A 25,705-nucleotide genomic window follows, 5' to 3' on the forward strand; every position below is an offset into this window, starting at 1 on the left:
CAATCTTAAAAATTTTTGTGTCTAACCCCATGTTTTCACTGGTGGGCTTTCCAATAACATTGTGTAAAATGAGCTACACGGAGTAGTTTTCATGATAGACCAGTTTTGACTACCTTTAATCCGCGACTAAAATAACAATGATCTGAGTTTTTTTTTTGAAAAAAAAAATCATCATTAGAAAAAGGAAGGTTACATGTGGGTTATATGCCATTTTTAGATAGTTACTACATCAACTTCGACTTTTACAGTAGCAACAAATTCATGTATTTCAAGTTTTCAGCAAAAATAGAATATATCATTATTGAATATTTTTCGGTTGGCTGTGCCGCTCAATATAAAATTTACAAATATTTTTTTAACCTTTCTTAACATTTCAACAATTTTGGTCTCCGAGTAACCTGGTCGTTTTTTGCGACAAGCCAAGAAAAGTCACCTTGCGATGGTATTGGGGGAACAGTTTAAAGCGAAAGTTGGCCAATGAAAGCTTAAGTCGACCAAGGGGCCAGCAAATTTGAAATGCTTCAGATGCATACGAATATTGCAAGAAAAACATCAAAGCTCAAGGGCATCAGATTTACATTCATGATGAAGTGGACTGTCAAAGAACGTATCTTAACTCCAAGAGATTTCCAAAGGGTTGCACAGTCCCCGATACCAGAAGGTATCATTTTGCTTGCTCTGACTGAGGGAATCGGGTCAGTCAGTTTCAAGCGTCTTTCTGGTGATTTTCAAGTTGCTGGAACACATCAGTTCTTTTCAAAAGCACCTTCACTGGACATTGAAAAAATCAAAGTATCAACATATGCAGCGTGTGTTTATGATGGAAAGGGGTGGTTTGGTATGATTGACCATGTTGATCGAGAACATAATGACATTACTGTTAACTTTATGCATCCTCGTGGACCATCTCCTTCCTTCATTTGGCCTCGTCATGAAGACAAATGTCTTATGGACATTTCATCTATATTCTATACGCATGACATTAAATGCACCAACTACATCAACAGGACGTACGATGTACGTCTTACATATATGATCCCAGATTCCATTGCGAAAGAAATTACCAAGCTCTTATGAACTTTCATGAACAACAACCGAAGCTCTCCTGTACGTTCTAGTTAGAGATTCTTTGACAATGCGGATAAAAAGTATTAGAATTTGCAATGCATGTTGTTAATATGTTTGAAGGAACTGTTCAAAATGCTGAAATGCATGTTATGCATATTTTCTCACATTTTCGATTCTGCCTATTAAACCTGTGTGTAATATGTAGCCTATGCTTGACAGCATTGGTTGTGCCCATAAGCGAGTTTAAAAATGATGATGTGATTGAAAACAGTTAAACAATCGATGCTTAGAATACAGCATATTCTATGCTCAGAAGTTTAAAGTTGCTCTGTGCATATATAAAAAGTGTTAACTACAAGTGTGCAATTGCAGTTAAGTTGCTCAAAATCAATCTATTTCGGCTAAGTGACTGTTACACAGCAGTATTTATCTGTAAACAATAATGCCAACCTTGAAATACAATACTGATCAGGTTTGAGCCTAATGAGTTACAAAATGCTCTTAACTAAAGAGTAACTAGTTGAAAATGATATACAACACACATCAAACCTTCCACTTCCATTTCATAAAAAAAAAATCAAAAAAAAAAATGCAGATCATTGTCATATCTGCCGCGGATAAAATGTAGTCAAAACTAGTCTATCATGAAAACTACTGCCTGTAGCTCATTTTACACAATGTTATTGGAAAGCCCACCAGTGAAAACATGGGGTTAGACACAAAAATTTTTAAGATTGGACCAGTGGGTCTAGAGTTATGGTTATAAACGTGTTGCTCTTCTGTTTGTAAGGACACCTAGTGACAGCATATAAATGCCGTGATATCTCGAAAATTGCTGACCCAATTTTCATAAAATTGGTGTCATTTTTCTCAGCATAATGAGAGGAATAAAATAAGCCAATAAAAAAATTACATGGTTCCAAAAAATCTTAATTTTGTCTGAAATATAATGAAATGACCCAGTAACTATAGACCAGTTAGTCTTCTGTCCTGCTTCTCAAAAATCTTAAAAAAAGTCGTGTACTCAAGATTATACTATTTCCTCAATCAGAGTAACTTCTTTCACACCCAGCATAGAGCTCGACCAACATCACTTTTTCAGGCCGATAACGATATTTATGAAATTTTTAGGCCGATACCGATATATATCGGCCGATATTTGTTATCGGCAAAAATTTGTTACCAACAAAGTTACTAAGCAACAAACTAGTCCAAGAAAGTTTATGCATTGGTTGCTGTAATGGAAAAATCATTCTTAACACTAATCACAAAAAAACACCAACCAAATGCAATATTGTTTTGTTTTCAATTCAATACATATTTAAAGTAGAGGCCAGAGGGCTTTTTAAAATTTCAGCAAAGTCACTCCGAAAGGCTTTCATCGGACCAACGATGTGCGCTTGAAGAGTCAAAGCTCCGTGTAGCTGCTCAATATGCCGCATAACTGAATAATTTCCACCGAACGAGGTCGTGTGGCTTCTTGCATCACAATGCTCTGGGCACGAATCGAAAAACTTCTACTATGACGCTACTATTTTCTTCTGTGCAAAGTTTCACTAGGTTTTTTTCTTTGGGTTTATTTTTGCATGTCATGTGAGCGAAAGTTAATTTTTCCTGGGCCTTTTCTTTCTTACTGTAATACCAAAACTTGACAAATTTTGCTGCATCTTGCCGTGATAGCCTACTCGTATGATCTAATTTTGTAACGAATCTTGCCTTATCAATATCACTCGGAGATCAAAGCCAGACATTGTGATGTAAGACCTGAAATAAGTTGAGCAGGGTTAGTGTAGAAGTACACCAGTACTCCCATCGATTCTTTGCAAAAAATTCACCTTTATTACGCTGATTCAATGTCATCAATCGTTGAAGCAACGTAAAACTCGAAAGTTTTCCTGCTTGAATGGAAGCTAAGGGATACAGTATTAACATTTTCTAGATGCGCGCACTAGAATGGGTGGGAAATTATATGCTCGCAACAATTGTTCGTGCTATGCAAGCACATTTGAGCAACTTGAGTTTCTTTTAAAGGCCGGAATGGCCCGTTTTGGTGAGTCCGATTCGGTGAGTCTGATTCGGTGAGTCCGATCCCTTAACGGGGGATTTTTTCAATTTTTTTTTTAATTATTGGGTACCGTAGCCTAATTATCATTGCCGTTTTAGGGTTAGGGGTTTGGCGTTAGGGGTTAGAGGTTAGGAACTCACCGAATCGGACTCACCGAATAGTAGCAGACCCTTTAAAGGCATGTATGGCTGGTTTTAAGTGTGATTTTGCTGGCCGATGCTTATCGGCGAAAAATAGCCGATACAATATATCGGCTGACCGATCCATCGGTCGAGCTCTAACCCAGCAGTTTGGTTTTAGACACAACCACTCCACGAACCAGGTCACTACACTACTAACCAACAAGATCTATAAAGCAATGGAAAATACAGAAGCAACCCTTGGCATCTTTCTAGATTTATCAAAGGCTTTTGACACAGTAAATCATGAAATACTTTTGGCAAAACTTTATCAATGTGGTATCAGAGGAACTCCACTTCAGTGGTTTCAAAGCTACTTAAATAATCGTTTTCAGTAGAAACTTCTGGTAGTTTCAACTCCATTAGAGACAAAGTGTTGTGCCCCAAGTTCTATCTTAGGCCCCCTATTACTCATAATTGATATAAATAACTTCCCAATTTATTTAAATTGTACTGATTCTATCATTTTTGCGGATGACACAAATATTCTTAAGTCAGGTAAGAGTGTGGATAAATTGCATGAGTCAGCCAATATAGAAATGCAAGAAGTTGTCAAATGGCTTATAGCAAATATATAAATTATCACTCAATGTAAACAAAACAAAAAATACATGGTATTTGACACTAACAATTTACGTGCAACTAAGTGTAAGAAAACCTTATGCATAAATGATCAACCAATTTAGATAGTGCAAAATATTAGTTTCCTGGGCCTGATTCTGAATAAAAGTCTTTCATTGAAGCCACATATATGCAACATTTGCTGCAAAAGCTCAGAAGAATTTTTGGCACAATTACTAAGATTAGACCTTGTCTTAATTTTGTCCAGTTTGCTTATACCATTCATTAATTGAAAACAAAGCAACCTCAGGTATTGCATTACGATTTGGAAATATGGAAACGAAGGACTTATCCAAAAACTTCAAAAAATCTGTGACAAATTTCATCCTATTATACTTACTTTTTAAAAATGCTTACTCAGCATTCAATAGAATTCACAGGTGTGAAAACATGGAACAAATTTCTTTCTTCAATTAGAAAGATTGATACAAAGTCACTTTTTATCCACAAACGAAAACAACATTTATATAAGTGAAACGCATACGCAATAGAAAGACCATGTTGAAAGGCTGTTTTGCAGTCTTGTGAAAATTTCAGTTGAAATTCGAAATAATTTACAAAAGATTAGGCGTATATACCTAAAAATTGTCGACAGCTTGCGCTGTACTTTCATGTTTATAAATATTAACAGCAAACGCAACACTCCATAACTAGCACGACACCATTACAAAAGGAGATGAGAGCTTCATCAACACTACCAGGACACAGGGGCGCCGGAACGGATTTTGACTGGGGGGCAGGATTATGAAAAAAGGGCACTTTTTTTAAAGTTTTAAGATAAGATACCGGTATAGAGATAATGTTGGGCAATTCGTTAATCGTTTCCCCCCCATTAGTCATATCATCGAAATGTGAGACAGATAAAGATAAATGAATAAATATATTGAAATAACTTGAACAAGAAGAAACAAAAGATAAATTTCCCGTTCATAGCATCACAATCTGCTGCAAAGTATAATAAGTGTCCACGAGATAATTTGTATACTTTCGCCTATATAGGCTAGACAAATATCAAACCAATCCAAAATACATTTTACGCGCGTCGGTTACTCGAATGAGCTCATTTGCAACAGCTTCTAAGTCAATGGTGTCCATCACCTGTTTGTGAATAGTCGCTAACATTCGGTTGTTTAAACTGTTGTTCAGTTTGTTTTTATTTCTGACCATCACAACAAAAAAACAATATATGACAAACATAGCACGGTAGTAAAAAGTCGGAAGAATACTACTTGCTACCAGAAAACAAGGTCATGGAGATTCCATTCGCCTCTTTAAAGTTCCACTCTTAAACTTTGAAGCAGACGAATACTTTGAACTGATTGATTGACAGCAAGTATCCTTCAAAATGCGATTGGCTGTTGTCAGCCATCTGGAGTGATTCATCTTTCCTGGATTACGATAGGCAAGCTTGGCATCACAACGCCCTAAACTAATTGCTTTACAGATGTCATACAAGTACTGCTGGTCTGTGCTTAAGTTCACGTCAATTGAAGGCAGTTGAATATCAACAGCCTCAAACTCAGCAACTGGTAAACTGTCACACTCTTCAAGTTTTTTACCAATGGAGCCAGAAAAACTTTGTGGAGCAGACGTAACTCCATCAAGATAATACATTAAGTGCCTCAGTGGTAATTCATTAAAATGCAAGAGACATACAAACTGCTGCAAAGGCTATTTCAGGCCCAGGCACATGAACGATTATGTTGCTTAAATGGACTAATTGAATCGTAACAAATATCCTCTATGATGTCACACGCAATAGTTTTGCTGTGGGAAAATTTTGAAGCAGATCCTGATATTTAATCTGCAAGTCCCTTGTAATCTTGAACTTGCTTGCTGCAGACGTAAACTTTATTTTAAAACGCTGAAATTGCAAAGTTAATTAATCAAGCCACACTACAACTTTTAATCGCTATTACGGATCAAAAATCATGATTTTTTATTTTTCATTCCACCCTACTACACAATAGCTCATTATCGAGTAATAATACCAGAACTACATACCGGTATATAAAGAACAACAGCACGGAAGGGCATAATGCTATGTTATATAATGATGTAGCCTACTGTGATACAGAATTTTGTGTGTGATTGTGAATATTATTTTGAGGCAAAAATGAAAGATTGTATCGTAATTAGGCTAAAAGCGAATTGCAAAAATTGTTATATTGAAAAATGTGCAGTACGTAGCTCACATGACCTTGAAAGGGCACTTTTTTCCCCCATCCAGAGAAAATTTAAGGGCAGGGGGCAATCGCCCCCCTGCGCCCCGCTTCCGCGCCCTTGCCAGGACATCATCATCTTATCTACCAGCTCATCCATTGCACTGCATACGTGCAACTTGTTTTATTTTTGGAAGTGGCTATTTTCCCACACTTAATGCCATGGCAAGCCTTAAAGCAGCCGGCGACCATCGCAGCCATGGCCGCTAAGTAGTGGTTGAATGACCGCCGGTGCTACCTCCTCCGTCAGCCAAGTTTGGCCGCCGGTTTCTTCTAGCCAATTATTTAATTTTGCAATAGAATGATCGTGGATTAAATGACGAAAATATGTAGTATCAAAGAGTGACGCAGAATTAGGTCAGCGCATCATAGTCACTACTGTTGTATTGAATATATACAGCTGCAATCACCAGCGCTGTAAGTCTTGTTTGCAATTCCCGATGTTTATTTTAACGAAGTGTTAATCCGAACTGCTAATTTACATCAGCTGGCAATATTGTTGTTTTCATATCGATTCAATGTTGTCGGACATTGAATGGTTGTTAAAAAGGAGAACTAGGTTAGTTGACATCCGTGGGTAAAACACGTGTCTTCATAGTTGAGAACGCTGTGGGTTAGTGACTTCACGCCCTCTATGGTGACATCATAACGGAATAAATGGTCAGGTTTTATGAAAGGCGGTATGCAGTTGAAACAATTTACTGAGCTGCGAGCAGTGAAAACAATTTAAGGTCGTTAGATGGTCCGCAATACCGGATTACAATCCCGATAAAGCATTTAATGCGTGGTGCAACGATTCTATTGCAGGACGTCGCCCAGACTTCAACAACGCTAAGTGATCATTTTAAATGCAAGTTTAATGCTATTTACTTGTGCTATCATTATTGTATTTTGGCCTCCAAGCACGCAGATTTGGCCGCCGAGAAGGAGCTCTCGGTAGGCCACGATGGCTGCCGTAAAAAAACACCAGTTTTAAGGCCTGCATGGTTACAATCAGGTGTTGCCAGAGTGAGGATTAAAGTTAGGAAGGGTTAGGAATAAGATTAGGGTTTTGATCTTTGCCCAGGACTAAAAAAAAATTCCAAAATATACAAGTTCTTGTTTTCAACACCTTTAAACTTTTCTCAAATTAGGGCATAATTCCTTATCTGGCAACACTATTGAGGCTATTATTACACTAGGCTATATAGTGTAAATATAGCCACAGCCTTTATTTTTGGGGTTTTGTTACCGAGCCAACTACAAACATATGGGCCATGGCCTATGATTTACTATTCAGGCACATTTTAAACCTTTCAAGGTTTTGCCACCTTTTCTCGTTCATTAACGTGCTAGTAGGCGGTTAGGCCTATATCAACTATACCGGTACTATTGTAGTTACTAGGCTAGTATCTTTTTCGTCCCAACATGTTGATGATGAAAAAGAAAATGAATGACTTGCAACTAACCACCGGACTGGATTCGCTGGATGGAAAACAAACTTTTGATTAATTTTTGCAGATAAAATTTCTGTATTTATTCATGTGGAACAGTTTTTACCGCTGTACTTCGTTCAGGCTGCTCAGCCTCAGCACACTACAACTTTCTTCCTAACCTCTTGCAAATTTCAATTTTATAGTAGAGTTGTCTGTTGGTCCAGTGCAGGTCCTATAGTATTTTTTGTAAGCGTTCAGTATTTTGTATTAAAAATGAATGGAAAATCGCTGGCCTGCTGCTTCGTAGTCAGGACTCAGAAGATCCCTACCCTTAATGGAACTCAATAAATGTATTTTTTGTAAGCTCATAAACTTCCATTGAAATTGTTTTTTCGTGTTAAAACAGGTATTGGTTAAAAGCGGTTAAAAGTCTTCTGAAGAAGTGGTTGTGTAACGGGGGTGGATTTTTCATTCAAAATTTGACTGGAAGCAGGTAAAAAATACAAAAAACACATTCCAATACTAATTGTTCTTCAAACATTTCCCGATTTCGTTGTGACAAGGTAAAATTAAGTCAAGTCATTTTATTTTGTTTCAATAACATTTGAAAATAATTTTAACTTTGGCCAGGCTTAGCTCATGGACCGGCATTTTGAATTTCAGCTGTTTTGTAAAAGAAGTGTTGAGGAATCTACCAATAAAATATTGATGCGGATTCTTTACGGGCATAAAAAAATTTCATGAAATATTGATGAATTTCAATGCAACTAAGATTATGCTACGGTAGTACGGTACCTTGGCTAGATGCCACAAATTCTGAAAACTTTCAAAACATTTTCGAATAGTGTGACTCCAGAAATACCGTAGCCTATAGCTATGTCATTTTCTGGACGCGCTCAGTTACCAGCAAATATTTTAAATGATGGTGCAAAATCCAACGGAAAACAGTCGGCGGTGGTAAGTTAGACGTAAGCTATCGTAGCTTTGTAAAACGCCAAACTAGCGATTGATTGTGAGAATATACAAACGTGATTGTAAGAATCTCAAAAGTTGACTAACTTAGGCTACTATAAACTTAGATGAAAGCTAAAATAACTTAGTTTGGAAGAAAGCGTCAATAGCCATCACCTCTTTATAGAACTCAGTCTTAGCTGATCTTCGAAGTGACGTTGATCGATTACGCTTGGAAAACAAGGAATTGGCAAAACAGTTGCATATTGACAGGTGGGGAGCTTGCATATTGGGAGGTGACAATTTTAAAAAGTAGGCCTAGGCTAAACGTAGCCTGGAGTAGTTAGGCTACTTATACTTACCATTAGTTGGGCTATTTATAAGTTAGCATATCATACAGCCCATAGTTGGATCAAACTTGATGCTGCCTGTGACGAAGAAGATAAGTAAAACCACTTAAAATAGTTCAAAAAAACTTTCAGATATGTGTCGAAAAATCGTGCCCATCGCATGATAAACGATCTTCGGACCGACAACGTGCGCTTGTTACGAGAAAATTCAGCTGCGAAGGAGCGTGTCGTCGCTCTGACGCGGCAAGCAGAGGTTGCCGAAGCCGCAGTTCACGCAAAACAGAAGGAAACTGAACAGATAAAAATGATCATAGACAACGTAACATCAAATAACAAAGGTAAGTTTTAAACTAAAGCAATAAAATTAAGCTACAAGCCCTGAATCTTTGGTTTTGAGATAGCTTAAAAACAAAAAAGTTAAGTGCACGACGAAGACGCCATCATTTATTGCTCGATATAGGTGTAATGCCAATCACGAAAAGCGGGTGCACCGGTGCAGGTAGATAAAGCAAACTTGTGTTTGACATTGCCTGAATATGCAAAAAGTAAAGCTCTTAGTGTTGGTATTGGTAAGCAGATTATTAGTAGGCTATATCTTCGCTACATAATTAAATCGTGATGCGCCATTAGAAACAACTAAAGTGGTGGTGTCCAAATAGCCCAATTTACAAAGACGAGAGATTCAGATTGGGACAGCTGTAGACCGTCTTTAGGTTCACCACAAGTTAAACACCATGATCATAAATAAATGTTGAAATTATTGACTGTAGAAATGAAAGCGGCCATAAATCAAACAAAGAATGAAAACGAAAGTGAAGAAGAAGAAATTAGAAAAGCGAAGTTGTCGATCGACGACCTAATGAGCAAAATAAGAGAAACTACCTCCATAAAAGACGAAGAATCTCAACTTGTGGATGAGTTAGAAACGGCAATTGAAAAGTAACTTGTATAAATACTTCATTTACAATTTTTCTTTACCAAGGCATCTTAGCCTATACTTTATACAAGAATTAAACTGCGGCCTGCCGGTATCCCGCGCAAGATATCTTTCCTAGAGTAAAATGTTGATTGACGATGGATTATATCGTAACGATTATAGCCTACTAGTTATAATAATGTCATTCTAGTCTAGTTGATAATCGATTATAGGCCTAATAGTTATTAGGTATTAGCCTAATCATAATCTAATTTAGTTTAACGACGATCCATCTACTAATTTAGTTAATCCTACATCATAACGTAAAATCAACACGTTATAAGTTAGCTTGGTCCAACTGCAGGCCCGCGGACCAAACTTGGCCTGCGAGCTCCATTTTTTTGGCCGCGAACTTGGTGAGCTTTGCTTTAATCTAGCAATATCAATACATTTTTTTCTTTGTTATTGTAATTGACAAAAAAACTTTGTAAATGATCCTTTGTGATGCATAACAATACCACTTTGTTCAAAAAATTTTCCCATGGGCGTAAGAGACTGAGAGTTGGTACACAGCCTCCAGAGCTTCAACTACAATTATGTGAACTTCAAAACGATCCGTTTTTGCTGTCAAAAAAAAAAATCCTGCAAGCTTTTGGAAGTTAGGCTAGTGTCCAAGGAGAAGTTTCCATTTATTTTAAAAGATGCTGTTTTGAACCTGTAGGCCACTCGACGTTTGAAAGTAGCCTACATACATTTGCGAATGTACGTTTTCGCCTTTTCGGCAATGAACAATGTTCAAACCAAAAATCGAAATCAACTTGGAAACGAGGCTCTTTACGCTTGCGTTCGCACGGCCGCAACTACGATTCTCGTGGATACAGGCCCGGATTAAGGTCAAATGGGGCCCTGTGCTAATGCATTTTATGGGGGCCCTTACCAGCTTACGTGGAGCGTAATGGAAGTAAGCTGGTTTCGCTTGCAGAGGAAACCGAGCCTTGCTTAGGTAGCCTAAGTTAGATAACTTTGAAATAGCACGTGATCGATGATTAAATAAGCATGTGCAAATTAAGTCAACAATGTTTACGTTATAATGGATGCAATTATTTGCTGCGGTGTTGCCAAAGAAAAAATACAAAAACCATATTTTTATTTCACGTGAAGGGGGAGATATATTGACAAATGTGTTACTTTTTTTAGACAGAGGGGCCCCACTTTTCTTATTTTTCAGGAAAAATTTGTTATTTTATTTATTTCATTTTTAGGAAAAGTGGGCCCCTCTGTCTGCGGGGCCCCTGTGCTTTAGCACACCTTAGCACAATGGTTAATCCAGGCCTGCGTGGATACCAACGCTATTGCCTAAAATTAAAATCTAAAGTTGATAAAGATGATTCCCCTTTTAGGGTGAAACAAACTGTAGAGGTTTTAGAGATTAGTAGCCTAACTATATGCCAGGCCCAGGCTTTGTATAATTTGCCAGCAAATAGCCTATGAATTGCTATTTAAAAACATTGGCCCGCAAGATAAAAAAAATATATTTTTGGCCCGCGATGACAAGAAGTTGGACCACGCTGAGCTGGACTATTGCCACATGAAAGCAAATTAAATGTTTTTATTTTCGTTTTGTAAGTTTTTAAACTTTTAGAACTGAAATTCATGATTTCTGTATCACGTCACTGTGATCGGGAAAGTGACTACAGGCTATTACCGAGCTTTAATTTACTGAAAAACATAGTCTGGAGACGTTGAATCAATGTAAAAATGACGGATTTTTTTGATGGGAAATTACTGAAAAATAGCCCACTTCGAATACACTACCACTCCGTCACATAGACTGATAACGTAAATTCGTACAGAAGCACAATCGACATTGAAAAACTTCAGCATCGTCACGATACAAAAATAAAAGAAAGTCGAATGTGCCAACATGTGATTGAACAACTCAGCAAGCAACACGACAAAGTGGAAGATGACGTGGAAACACTTAGTGACAAATTGAAGCAGATAGAAAAAGAAATTTCAAATCTCGAGGTAAAAGTTCTCAAGTATCCACTGGCAAATTACGGTGTAGGCTACATTGCAACTTACGCCGGTTAAAACAACGCATTTATTTTCATATTTTGATGAAAAAAAAAAAGAATAAAAGTGACTGTAACTTGAAAAAGTAATGGTTTTAGACTACAATAGTCTGACAGCAAACTTTTGCTGAAGGAGAAAAAGCAGAAAACTGAAGAAGAATGTGGTTTGGTGAAGCAAAGAATCGAGGCTGACTCGGCTAAACAGTCAGTGATTTTTCATGTTCTTCAAGATCAACCAAAGCTTTCAAAAGAAGTGCAAACTGACTCATTTGTGGAAGGAAAATGGTCAACCAGTGCAGGTGCTTCGTAGTAACTACAAATAAAAGCTTCTTTAACCATGCAATTGATAAGCTATATAACTATTAGCTTACACAAAAACTCACAAACATAAATGTTAAGTCAAGTAAAACAGTTTTTGGTGCAAATATCTTGTTGGATTTAAGCCTACTACATTTTACCAATTAGCATATAAGCTTGTTCTGTCAGCAACACAGAAAACCTCGCTATATTTTCTCATGTTTTAGACGGCCAGGAAAAAGCCGGCTATGAACGAGGAAGCATTGTTCGTGTGATGGGAGTAGGAGGAAATACTAAGAGAAAATTCGGAAAAGATTTGGAAGTTCGAGCGACCAGTTATTCTCGTCACGTCAATCTCAATGTCAAACTGAACAAATAAACTCAATGAGAGCGCAAACGGTATGCACAAAACAACCAGGGGTTGGATGAATTTTGAATAAGACAAAAAGACTAAACACTACAGAGCTAATTAACAATTTTCATTAGAAACCAAACAATTTGAAATGTTTAAAAGCGATAAGATTTTTGCAACTGTATTTTGTTTGTAGGCTACCACATACAGATAAAGCCTAGTAACATTACCGGGTTCAATATTGTTCTCAAACACGCACCAAAAAAATACATTCGGCTAAGCATTTACATCAAAAGGTTTCGACAAATGATAATGTACTCATCAAGCATAAAAATTGGTGAAATGTGAAATGCAGACGGCAGCCCACATTATCAAGGATTGCTGGCTATACAGACCACCTCATGGTATGGAAGGCCTAGTTTCTATCGATGACGACACCAGGCAGTGGCTAACCGGCAAACCAACGGATGCCCTGACATATAGCGACAACACGAGAGAAGAAACATAAAAATGATAAAATTCAGCTGCATCCAAAGAACAAATACAGCAAGTAGAGATTGAACTTATCTGAACTAGCACTGTAGACACATGTTGAGCCCTGTTACTTGGTTTTATAAGATTGCAGTGCAAGGCGAACTCTCTACCAAGCTTTATTTTGATTGTGTCTATTGGCTACTCTATCATGTCACGCGCACCTATTGCGTCCATAAGAATAATGTTTTCCTTTCAATTATATTTGTTGATTACCATAGAGCTGTTTTGGTTTGACACAACCACAAGTCCTGCCAAAAGTTGAAGGAGTCTTCACTCTATTGTGCGCGCAGATGAGCATTTGTATGTGCATCGCCAATAGCGCGTTCCGGTTTGAACAGCACTTGTGAGCAATTTCTTTGTGACATTATTTACACGAGTGTTTTTTCACACAGGCTTGCAATAATCTGATTATCTCAGTGAAAAATATAAGTTGATATATTCGGTTCAGTTTTATTATCTGAATATTTTGCAGTGAGTTGCGAATAGGTAACACAGTGTCTGGTTTCAACCAAGTTATTCGAAAATTTCATCAAGATATCGTTTTACAATATTACATTAAAGTAAAATGTGACTTTGATTGAGTAATATCAAAAACGAAGTTTCAAAAAACAGCATGAAGCATGAAGTAATACTGTAAAATGAATAACAAGTTGCATTAAAATCAAAACACTTATTTCTACATGTTTCACATAGTTTTACTTCAAAACATCAGAGCAATCTAAGCACATATTAAGAGTAACACAACTTCAGGAACTTTTTTTTTACAAAACATCACACTTAGGCACATAGGCTTTTGAAGCGTTTTCTAGATAAAGTAGTTTGGTGGTAATTAAGTAGTTTGTACTAGGAGCGAGAAAGATTGTCATAAAAAAAGCCAGAAATCACTTAAGCGACCGTTAGTACGACTTAGGCCTGCACGTGATAAACTACAATCGTAGCAAAATCTAAAATAAAGCCAGTGCAGATGCATGCATGTTGACAACTGAATTATTATCGATCTTTATATAGCTCTGGTGAATGCGGTCAAACGTACACTCTAGGTAACAAGAAAATAAAAAAAAACTTACAGTTAAAAGTAATATAAAAGTTTGCTGTGTATCCAGTCAACACATAAATTATTAAACAGAAAATACTTCGTCGTAACTTACAAATAAAAACTGGAGCAATGATACTGTAAAAAGTAAAGCATTTTCTCTTAGACTTGACATTGTGGTAAGCGTAGAAAAATGGTTAATTCTTTAAATAAGGCAGCAAAATAAGTTTAAAAACCAGATCTTGACTGTGCCATTTCCTGTTCTCTTTTTTGCTTTTCCTTTTGCGTGTGCTCCAAATTTCCAATAACCAGTTCACTAATGATGACAGAATGTATTAGTCGGTGTAGGTGATTTCGTGATTGCAACAATCAATATACGTACTTTGGAAACTTTCACGATATTCAAACTATAGTTGCATTTTGATTTAAGAAATCTTTATTTTTGGGCTAAGAAAGATTCTTTGAGAGCCTAATTCTGGCAGTTTTGCATTTGCATACCTGTAGACCAGAGGCTTTGAAACACTGACGCAGGCCCGGTCGCAAAATTTTTGTTCCCACGACATTTCTGTCTGATTGATTCTAGTCACTCTAAAAGTAAGATTTTCCGAACGTGTTTTGAGAGATTGGTTGATTCAGATTGCGAAATAACTATTTGCCAATGAAATTCTGCAATGATAATAAAATATAAGCTTTCCCTAACCCTCCTGTTTTTGAAAAGCTCTTGTGCATCGCAAAAATTAATTTAAAGAAAAAAAGTTTGACTTCGACGGGCGTCGAACCCTCGTTCTCACGATTACTAAGCAAAGGATGAAACCACTGAACCAACCGTGCCAACGAGAAAACGTGGCATTTACACGGTTTTAATACAAACTTTTAACAAAATATCTAAATGAGACAGAAATGTCGTGGGAAAAAAAAATTCGCGGCCCGGTCAACAAGTTTGACATTTAAAGTGAAGTTATCCGATTGTTGAAATGTTGTTGTCCGCAAATTATTCCATTCACTAGGTTCCACGGAATGGAGAGTAGTCGTTGAAATGTGTTGCTCAAGCTAAAATATTCTTCGTTATGAGTCACTTTAAGCCTATAGATAAAATTTAACTAAAGCATATATTCCAGCAAACTGAACCCGCCATGTCAAACAATGGAAGCAGAAGGAATTTAGCTTCCGTCGAGTCAGAATCGGTGACAGGGTAATAGCTCGTACATAGAAAAGTGCCTACTGCGGTGGAAACCCTTTGATTTTTGCTGCTTAAGTTACCAATGATACAAATAATCTAAAGCTGTTGATGTGTAAAATATCTTAGATTCTGGGTCAGTGCTGAGTTTCCATTTAAAAGTTGAACACTTTAACGCAGACTCTACAACTGACTCGACAAAAATTCAACTCTTTGAAAAACACTTGTTGATTACATTGCCAATAACACATGAGCAGAAAATTAGTAAATAGTTGGAACTAAAAACATTAAAAAGTACAACAAAATTAAAACCTGTTTATCTTTGCAGAATTAAGAGAAAGCAAATAAGGTCACCGTGGCACTGCAAACACAAAACAGCAAAACGCATGCAGTTAATCAAGTGAAAAACGATGATTTGCAATGATGGGCAGCGTATCTCATAAGCTTTGTGTGCTGGAACAGTTTTGAATTAAAAATTTGCAAGAATTAAGTTATAAACTGTTATTGTTATTTTTTCGACCAGTGCTTTGCAAACCAGTGTGCTGTGACACGGTGGTAATAGCCACTAGGTAGGCTACATTGTAGAAAATTTTCGGTTAATCTTATTTAACTTTTCAATTTAGCTATCTACTCTATTTTTACCAGTACCGGTATACTTTCTTTTTGTGTCTGCTCATCAAACAAGAAAAAATATCACAATAATTATGAAGCGTTTTTGGATTTCGTCCATATTTAGCAAATTTCCCAATAAATTTTTGTAAATTACAAGTGAAATGTAATTGAAAAAAAAAAACGTCGCAAAGCACTGACTTAAACATTGCGCAATGTTCATGCAAAACCATTGTTTCAATTTATGGGCGACTTGATTGACAGTTGATCATATTTGTGACAGCAACAAGCCAGCTCATCTACTTTTAAAAGCACAGATGAACAATCAAACAAACCAAGACAATCAATGTGAAACGAAGTTAATGACAACACTGCAGTCTCAAACATTTGTAATTTTTGCGTCGATTTAACGTCATAAAGCTCGTTAAATCCATGTTAAATTGCCAAAACTTAGCTCGTTTAGTCACAATGCATTGATAGTCTTTCAAGTCTAAACTAGTAAAATGTGATAACGCAGGCAACAAAATCTGCCATTTTTACATTGATTCAACATCTGAGACGTCAAATCAATGTAAAATGACGGATTTTGCACAAGATCATCGAAACAAAACATCTTGCTGTGGATTAATCTGTTTTATTTCTGCAAAATTAGCAATACAAAACAGTGTGGGCTCTATACAAACAGGTTTGTGCCTGTCTCACCACACCAATGGCATTATTGTACCTGTAATTAATCTCTCCATCGCCATCTTTATCAAGCTGATCCAACAATGCCATCATCTCGTCTTTTGTCAGCATTATGCCGGCAGTCTACAACATTGGTAAAAAAAAAACTATTAGCAATGATAACAATATCACTACCAATTCGTAACCACATTTAGAAAGTTAGTAATCTCCAAAACGTTCATTGTAAGAAGCCGTAACAAAACTTTCTTCAGAGTTTTATCTTCTTATTTGAAGTCTAGTTCTTAGAGTTTATCTTCTCAAAGAAATAAGGTCAACTAGAATGTAATTATTTTGTTGTTTCACAAAAAAATAACTCAAAAAGATGAGTAATGGTCAAACTGGACCTACACTCTACAGATTGAAAAAGCTATTTTACAAAGTAACATTCATAGATAAGTTGAAGTACCTCGACACCCTGTTGGAATTCTTCTCTAGTCACGCTCATGCTGTGATCTTGGTCAAATTGATTGAAGAAATCCACCAGTCTCAGGTTATTCTCTTCCATGTACATTTGAAGCTTGGTCATCGGATCGACCTAAGGATAAAAAGTGTAAAAAATTAAAAGGGATAAAAGTGTAAAAAATAAAAAGGATAAAAAGCGTAAAAAACAAAAGGAATAAAAAATGTAAGCTCACAAACCAAGAATGATATATCAGACATACTAATTTAAAAGATCTGCTTGTATTTTTTTAATCGCAGTTGCATTAGTTTACTTCTTTAATTGTACAGATCGTTCTTGAGTACGTGTTTGTTTGCTATGTAGGGTGACACAAAAAAAACGTTCATCCATGGCCACCTAAAGATACGGCCTGATTTGTCACATTTTGCAGAAATTTCCAGGTTTTTCTAACTTTGGGCGAACGTTTAAATAAATTTTTCTAAAAATTAGATTTTTACGCTTTCTTTATTCTTTTCCGCAGATGACACAGTAGGTTTTAACATCCTCACATGTTGAAAAACAAAGACAATTTGATTTTGTAAATTTTAGTCAGACTGTTAATTTTTAATAACAGTCTGATTTTGCGTTTTTCAACTTACTTTTTCTCATTTGCTACTGCTTCCCCAAGGCAACAAAAAGTTTTTTGTCATTAGGAAACCGCAAAAAGTAAAAACATCTCAAAAAATGTCAGTCAAGCACTAGCAGTAGCTGTAATCAAAATCTGCAAGATGTGACAAATCAGGCCGCATCTCCAGGTGGCCATGGTTCATCAGTAAAAATCGAATAACTTCCAAAATTTTATTTAGATCAACACACAAATTCAGCTACATTAGGTTAAGTATATGTAGCAGACATCTCCAAAGTTTCAAGTCTATACCACAAAAACTCTTTATTTAACTGGCGCTCACAAAATGTGCTCTAAATGAGCTCCCCGTTGCTGCAAGCACATTTGGATCCGGCGGGCAAAGTTCTCGATGACCCTCCCACATTCTTCCCTTGGGATTGCTTTTATTGTTGCTGTAATTGCTGCCTTTAGATCAGGAATAGTCTGGGGGTTGTTGCCATACACCCTATCCTTAAGGTAGCCCCACAGATAAAAATCTGGGGCGTTCAAGTCCGGTGAATACGGCGACCACTCCGGGTCACACCGGCAGCTGATCAGTCGGTCAGGAAAACGCTGCTGTAGCCATGCCAATGATTCGTTTGATATGTTCAGGTGCTTGGCAAATTCTGGACAGCACTTGGTCGGAGAAGAGGGGTCGTCAGGGACCTCCAGTGGTTCCAGCAGGATGGTGCCACCCCCCACACCTCAAACGAATCATTGGCATGGCTACAGCAGCGTTTTCCTGACCGACTGATCAGCTGCAGGTGTGACCCGGAGTGGTCGCCGTATTCACCGGACTTGAACGCCCCAGATTTTTATCTGTGGGGCTACCTTAAGGATAGGGTGTATGGCAACAACCCCCAGACTATTCCTGATCTAAAGGCAGCAATTACAGCAACAATAAAAGCAATCCCAAGGGAAGAATGTGGGAGGGTCATCGAGAACTTTGCCCGCCGGATCCAAATGTACTTGCAGCAACGGGGAGCTCATTTAGAGTACATTTTTTGAGCGCCAGTTAAACAAAGAGTTTTTGTGGTATAGGCTTGAAACTTTGGAGATGTCTGCTACATGTACTTAACCTAATGTAGCTGAATTTTTGTGTTAATCTAAATAAAATTTTGGAAGTTATTCGATTTTTACTGATGAACGTTTTTTTTGTGTCACCCTGTATATTAGAGAATAGACATTTAGTCATTGAAGTTGAGAATGATGGACATTGAAGTCGCATGGACGGAGGGCTCTTCAATCTTGCTCACTTCCGTGCTAAGTCGAAAACCTCTGCTCATGAAACAATTCATGAGTTACAGTTTGCCGATGACAATGCCACACCTGTTTGGTCTCCTGAATGATGACCTCCAAACGATAGCCACCATCTACAACAACTCTTATGAGCATTCTGGAATGGAAGTTAACACTGATAAAACTAGGATACTCAACCAAACGCCACCTGACCACACCTCCCCAGAGATCAATATCAACGAAAGACCTTTAGGTGAAGTAGACTACTTCTCTTACCTTGGTAGCATACTTTCAACAGCACCAACATGTGCAAAGGATATTGAACAACGTATAAAAGCAGCTCACTGTGCCTATGGAAGACTTAACCATCGTATTTTCCACAACCATGCTATATCTTATCTATCCGCACAAAAATTATGGTCTTTCGGGCAGTCGTTCTATCTACCCTTCTCTATGCTTGTGAAACCTGGACATTATACCGCCGTGACATCAAACGTCTTGAAAATTTCCAGCAGAGGAAACTGAGGCAAATGCTAGGTACTCGTTGGGAAGATTGTCTTACCAACGATGCAACCCTTGATCGCGCTAGGCTGCCCAGTTTAGAAGCCACCATATTGCAACACCGTCTTCGCTGGACAGGGCATGTCATACGAATGGGCCCAACGAGGCTTCCATGAATAATGCTTTATGGTGAACTAGTGACAGGAAAGAGACCCCCAGAAGACCAAAAATGAGATACAAAGATCAATTGAAAGTCTCCCTCAACCATGCAAACATTGATCTGGATTCATGGGAACTACTTGCTAGTGACAGACCACTTTGGAGGAAAAGAATTAGGGAAGGCACGGAAATTTTTGAAAAAAAAACAGGATACAAAAAGCCCAAGAAAAACAAAACACTAGAAAAGAAAATCTAAAACTACCACGTCCCCCACCCTCCATACAATGTGAATTGTGCCCACGTCTTTTCCATCATAGACTGGGCGCCTCCAAAGCCACATACGACATCACCACCAAAACCAAATTCAATTTGAAGACGAAACCAATGCTCGGACACGAGCTGGAGCCGACGATATTAGAGAATAGACATTTAGTCATTGAAGTTGAGAATGATGAAAATACCACAAAAATACAAAAATAATACCAATATGTTATGCTGGCCATGGAAAACTAGCTATACTCGCCCTGTTGTTAAGCTTTTAACTTGATCAGAAGCAAAATTGCAAAGAATTCCATTCATGAAAACCATTCACACAATTTTAAGTATTGCTTACCCTGGGTTTTGGCTTCACTCTTTCGGTTTCAGCCCCACCGTGGTGTATAACCAACTTTGGATGAATCGCTTTGACTTCCTTTTCTAATTCAACAAAGTCTTTGTTCACCTGCACAACAACCGCAAACGTAAAATATTCAACACTGATCAAAAACATGACGACGTTAGAGAGATGCACCTTCATGTCAAAAAGCGACCATTGGAAGTTTTTCTCAAAATAAAAACTATCACTGTTATAAGACTATACAAGCGCGCGAGATTTGAAGTTTAAATAAAGCGCTTTAATGTTGATTAACATCTTTAATTGTAAAAATCTTTCAATCGCGAGGTGAATTACATATTTTTGATGAGTTTCGTCAACTGCAAGCACATTCCTTCAGCTTTTATTATGTTTGAATTCTATTTACGAATTTGAGCAGGTGCATACCACGACGTCGGAGAAGTCCAAAGCTTCCACTATTGATCCGGTATTTTGCCGCAGGGCCGTTAGAATACCGTAACATCCAGCACTCTGGATCGGGTTTTTACCGATCTTTAACAGTCTTAGCGTCTCGTTTGTCAAGAGGCCTAAAAAAAAACAGTATTTTTTAGACAGTAAAATAAATGCAACAACTCTGATCTAACATCAACGCGGTTACACATGAACTTCTGCTGTTCCAAAGGTAAACACGTGAAAGTGTGAAAATAAAATATCAAATTTAGAAATCGAACAAAAAAACAATTTATTAAAGAAAACTTAAAGTTTCTGTGGTTCATAAGCCAGAGCCAACTTAATTTTTTCAAAATATAAAATTTGCTAGTTTTGCAGATCTTAACACAATACTTTTCCTGAGTTTTTTTTTTTTGCAAACAAAGCAGGCAGTAGCCTTGGCACAAAATAAACAAAAAACTTTTGAGTAAGGAACAAAGACAACACCTTTAGCCATTATAACAGCTCCTTCTGTGTTAATTCGGTTGCTGCTGGCATCCAATTCCTCCAGAACATTATTACTGCGCAAGGCGTCACTTAAAAATGTGGCGCCTTCCAAACCAAATCCATTCCACGCCAGATTGACCCGCTTCAAAAATATGTTTGCCTGAACAACAATAACATTTATTTTTAGAAACACAAACAACATGAAAGGACACGTAAATTTGAAATTCCACGACGTTTCTTAAAACGGAGTAAATATGTTGAGGTCACAAATTTCTCGGTGATAATCAGAAGTCTGTCATAAAAATCGATTGAAAAAGTGTTTACAGTATCTTCGAACTAAGTCTTCTTGAAAGCCATTCCTGAGAGATTAACACTGCAGAGGCTTTAGTTTAAACCTTTGTGCAAGCCGAATGTCATACTTGACAGTTTCAAGTCTCTGACTTGTCCTTGTAAAATTGTTGTCTTAAACTACATCCAGATGCTGCTAGATGAAGAGTTGTGTATGGTGGGCTCTAGTGCATACATCCAGAGTGTGATCATAGTTGGTCGAACTTGCCTTTTTTTTTTAATGCGGTTGGATGCTCATGGATCAGGTAATGCTATTAAACAAAACTTGAGGCGCACTATCAGAAAATCATAATTATTAATTAAGTTCTGTTCAAATATCATGTGACAAAATTGTTTAGTTTTACTTCAGCCGTTCATATGACATTTTTCACTAACCCATAAAATTACCGCTATGCACTACCGCTTCTAATATCTTTCAGGCCGTCATATGACGTTTGAACAGTTCTTAGGGTTAGGATTTAACATCAAATGGAGTAATTTAATTTTTAAATAGTAAAGGGTCATACTTTACAAAGACAAACTCATCTGAAACAATTTAACGACAAGACAGAAACAATCATTCATGTAACATATAATGGGAGTACTGTATTTGGTCTAAAATATTTATCTGAAGACGTCGAAGCCTAGTTCAGGCAAGGCAATGGAAGAAGAAGAATGCTGATCAAACAAGAAGCAACAAGTTTCTGCTTACACCAATTCCTTTGGCAATGGCAACAGCTCCGTTACGTCGGAAATGATTCCAACTCAAGTCCAGGTCTTTTATTGAAGTGTTTTCCGCGATCGCTTGCCCAAACAGCTCGCCTGCTTGTCCAGCAAAGTTGTTATGGCTGAGATCTAGCTGCTCCAGCTTTTGCGTGCTCTGCAAAAAACTTACAACTGTTGATCCAAGTATAATGCAATAAAACACGAAAGTAATTTTAAAACATTAACCGATTGATATGTCGTGTAAGTCTGTTCTTCACTAGTAGGCTATGGGTCACCATCGTTCATCTGCAAAGCTCAGAAAGTAATGTTAACAGGTTACAAAATCTACAGAAGTGATATTTATACAATTATCCTTGGCCAAATAGTAATGGTTAAAAAAATGATCAATTTAATGTGATGCTTTTCTGTTGAGTCACAGCATAATGCTGGGTCATCAATACAGTTAATCAAAGCCTTTCTAAAATACAATTTTTGTTTGACCAAATAAACAAAATCTACCGTGATAATTTCTGCTAACGGCACAGCAGCAGCGTCATCAAAATCGTTCCCTGAAAGCGTCACCCTGGTAATCGTTGTATTTTCTTGCAAAGTGGCGCAAATCGCTTGTGCTCCAGCAAGACCAAGATGATTCTCTGACAAAACCTACCTTGCCCACAAAAAAACACAAAAACCATTTTTGAAAAAGATAGTAGAGTTACAGTAACATCATGCTATAAAAAGACAAGATACCTTTTTTGTAATTTAAAAAATCAAGAGCAGAAATTTTACTTTTCCTTGTAAAAATAATTCAGGATTTTTTTTATTCACTTATAAGCTAGGCATCTTCAATCTTCATATTCTTTTTTTTATTTTCTATTGCAAATTGGTGTAAAAAGATAGGCTCTGTGAGGATATACGCGTTGAAATAAAACATAACACTGCAAGTGCATTGCAATAGAGGTTCAGATAAAGCCTGAAAAATAAAATACAAACTTTGGCATAAAAGCATGTTGCAGGGGTGTGTGGGTCAACACAGATTGTTTAACTAAAAAACGTTATGTTGATGACGCTTTCTCAACAATCTTACAGCGCTGATCATTAGTACGATTACAGATCTACACTTTGTCTCCTATCAAAGACCCAGTTTTGTTATTGCTGTGAAGTAATGACACGTTACCAAAGTTTAACATAGTATCATGCAAAAATTACCCCCTCTCCCATAAAAAGTTTTTGCATATGCGACGGAGTGGTTATAACAAAATATTTTACCAATTCAGATATATAGAGGTTCTCTTTCAACATGTCGGCAATCACAATCCCTCCTTGTGGATTTATCCAGTTGTCGGATAAGTCCAGCTTTAAGATTTTTGTATTGGACTGCAAGACAAAAAAGAAGTGCTCGATGAAATGAAACGTGTTGTAGCTCCAGCGAGCTTTGCACACGTTCGCTTTCACGTTTTATGACGTCACTCATGCTTGGGTCCTTTAAAATTCTGGAATCTGCTTAAACCCGCGCGCTCACAGTTCATTTCTGCGATTCTCGCCTCCCTTCACAACCTTTAGGATAAAATTTCACACAAAGCTTGATTTCCCTCTCACATTTCGTTATATACATAGTTGTGCGGTTCCTTACATTGTGCATTTGTATATAGTGATTGCAATGCCCCAAGCGACACACCTCCAATTAAACTAGGGTTCTTTCTTAAGCAGCTGCAACCATAGTGTGCGCTTTACTTTACCGTCATTACTACTATTACACTGGTCGGTTTTTGTTGGTTTAGATGTTAGGTTGGCCGGTTTTGTTCTCTGGATATTGTTCCATATGCTGATATTACTCATTAGGCCACTGTATTGCCTCGCCTTCATGCCTACATTTATAAATAAACCATAAGTGGAAGACCGTGAGTCCTGATCACACCTCGCCACTATCGTTTCAACCTACGACACGCCATGTCCGCTGCAGTGTCATTTTGTGGCTGAAAGAAATACGAATAGGCCACATCACATTCATCTCCTCTGTTTAAGAAATTGAATAGAATTTTGAATACGGTAAACAAAATATACAGAACAAGTTCGACTTCACAATAATTAAGTTGCAATAGGATTGTTTAAACTTTTATAAAATGAAATAAATTTAAGTTCATATAATTAAAAACTCACAACAAGAGAAATAGCTATTGCTTTAGCACCAGCAGAACCAAGACCATGATGTCTCATTATTAGTTCACTGTCTTGCATGTGTCGTAGAAAGTAGGACACAGGAATAACACCACATTGCTTGCAAGCATCTTTGTATGTAGTTTTCCCAGTGGTATCATATTCTTCCTTGCTGTCTGACCAATGTAGAAGAAATTGTAGCTTACTCATTGGAACAATAAAATACATTTAAAAGCAATAAATAAACATACAGTAGTTTAAGGTCAATTTCGAACCTATCCTACTAATAGCCAATTTTGAATCAATTAATCATGTTCAATTATCTCATAATCATATTAACTGCAGCTTAATTGTGTTTGCTAATTTGTCAGAAAGAGCCTCACTTTCTATTTCAAGATCTGTGTCATATCCTGCCTCCTTGTCTTCTTCTTGGACCTGAATGATGTTGTCGTCCTTGTTTGAATCTGGTGTACGAGAAGATAAAGTTGTGGGTGGTCTTGTTACATGAGAATGAGCACTGCCAAGTCGGCTGATAGTCTAAATGCAATTGCTTTTCATTAAAAAAAAACATTACCATAACGCTCAGTTTCTAACTTTTGTAAGCATGTGAAGTTAGTAACATTACAAAATCTGATTTCATAATCTGTGTGAAATAGGTAAGCAATCAACTTTAATATGACTGTACGTACGGCGTACTAATTGCTAACTTGTATACATAAAGTTATGCTTCATGTTAAACTTTTACTACAAATGTATGTGAAAAATTGTTTACATAGATAACTCCTATGTTGTAATGTGTTATTATTGTGTTAACAGTTCCCTAGATTACCACAAGCTAGAGATGCTTCAATTACCGGTAGTAAACAGAGATTGGTTTAAAAAAGCCATGCCAAATCAATTGTAGCTCAGTGGGTACGCGCCTGACTCAAGATCACGCGGCGCTGGTTCGACTCGGGGTGTGACTTGAGCAATGCTTCAGGACTGCTCTCCATTCAGCGACACCCAGTGAATGGATAAATTCCCAGCAACAACACTTCAACAATCGGAAAACTTCACTCTGCCAATCTCGGTAACCAGCCCTGCATCAAAGAGCCTCTACAAGTATGTGAAACTAGAAATAACCTATCAAGGCTCTGTCAGTCCGAGGATAAAGATTCAAAACTAAAACCAAACGTGAAGTAAGCATTTCTGCACCACCTAATACTTTCATAAAAAATTTAAATTGAGTAAATGTGAACTCTTATAGTACCTTACGAGTTGTTGAAATGCTTCCTCTGCTCTGTGGTCTTGCTGTGGGAGAGGCCCTGGTTTCAAAATCATTATCAGGTGGTTCTTCGACAGCATTTTCTTCATCTACTTCAACAATATTTTCCTCCACTTTTGGATTATCATTATCGAGATCAGTCTCACTGGGTTCAGGCATATTTGATTAAAAATAAAAACAACAATAAAAACT

The 25,705-nt window shown here is 37.2% G+C and overlaps 2 protein-coding genes across 3 annotated transcripts; one reads left to right on the forward strand and one right to left on the reverse strand.

The window, feature by feature from the left end:
• The first annotated feature begins 8,446 nt into the window (after positions 1-8,446).
• LOC145786189 (uncharacterized) lies at positions 8,447-12,538 on the forward strand. Its single transcript, XM_082597835.1, has 7 exons — positions 8,447-8,527; positions 8,709-8,794; positions 9,004-9,209; positions 9,642-9,810; positions 11,641-11,815; positions 11,996-12,161; positions 12,387-12,538. Exons 1-7 carry the CDS (start codon positions 8,447-8,449, stop codon positions 12,536-12,538), a joined length of 1,035 nt encoding a protein of 344 aa, XP_082453961.1.
• A 951-nt stretch (positions 12,539-13,489) lies between these two features.
• Positions 13,490-25,705, reverse strand: LOC145786596 (uncharacterized). 2 transcript variants are annotated; one of them, XM_082598280.1, is made up of 13 exons: positions 25,499-25,705; positions 24,633-24,786; positions 24,253-24,425; positions 23,362-23,469; positions 22,612-22,755; positions 22,100-22,267; positions 21,061-21,220; positions 20,572-20,711; positions 20,146-20,253; positions 16,997-17,125; positions 16,589-16,674; positions 15,568-15,616; positions 13,490-14,394 (listed from the first exon to the last, which is right to left on the reverse strand). In XM_082598280.1, the coding sequence occupies exons 1-12, from the start codon at positions 25,670-25,672 to the stop codon at positions 15,586-15,588; spliced, it is 1,575 nt and encodes a 524-aa protein (XP_082454406.1). In that variant the 5' UTR covers positions 25,673-25,705; the 3' UTR covers positions 13,490-14,394; positions 15,568-15,585. The 2 variants fall into 2 exon arrangements, with proteins under 2 accessions (XP_082454406.1, XP_082454405.1); XM_082598279.1 differs by lacking the exon at positions 15,568-15,616.

Source organism: Aplidium turbinatum, chromosome 17 (genome assembly GCF_918807975.1).
Source record: "Aplidium turbinatum chromosome 17, kaAplTurb1.1, whole genome shotgun sequence".
NCBI lineage: Eukaryota > Metazoa > Chordata > Ascidiacea > Aplousobranchia > Polyclinidae > Aplidium > Aplidium turbinatum.

What these genes read in the sequence shown, in the direction of transcription:
- LOC145786596 (XM_082598279.1), bottom strand. Translation starts at nt 25,672, where the DNA reads ATGCCTGAACCCAGTGAGACTGATCTCGATAATGATAATCCAAAAGTG. An exon ending in CGTTAGCAGAAATTATCACG is followed by an intron (nt 22,268 to 22,611) that starts GTAGATTTTGTT and finishes AGTTTTTTGCAG; the next exon opens with AGCACGCAAAAGCTGGAGCA. An exon ending in TGGACTTCTCCGACGTCGTG is followed by an intron (nt 20,254 to 20,571) that starts GTATGCACCTGC and finishes GTTGTTGTGCAG; the next exon opens with GTGAACAAAGACTTTGTTGA.
- LOC145786189 (XM_082597835.1), top strand. Translation starts at nt 8,447, where the DNA reads ATGTCATTTTCTGGACGCGCTCAGTTACCAGCAAATATTTTAAATGAT. An exon ending in ACGGAAAACAGTCGGCGGTG is followed by an intron (nt 8,528 to 8,708) that starts GTAAGTTAGACG and finishes ACCTCTTTATAG; the next exon opens with AACTCAGTCTTAGCTGATCT. An exon ending in CGTAACATCAAATAACAAAG is followed by an intron (nt 9,210 to 9,641) that starts GTAAGTTTTAAA and finishes TATTGACTGTAG; the next exon opens with AAATGAAAGCGGCCATAAAT.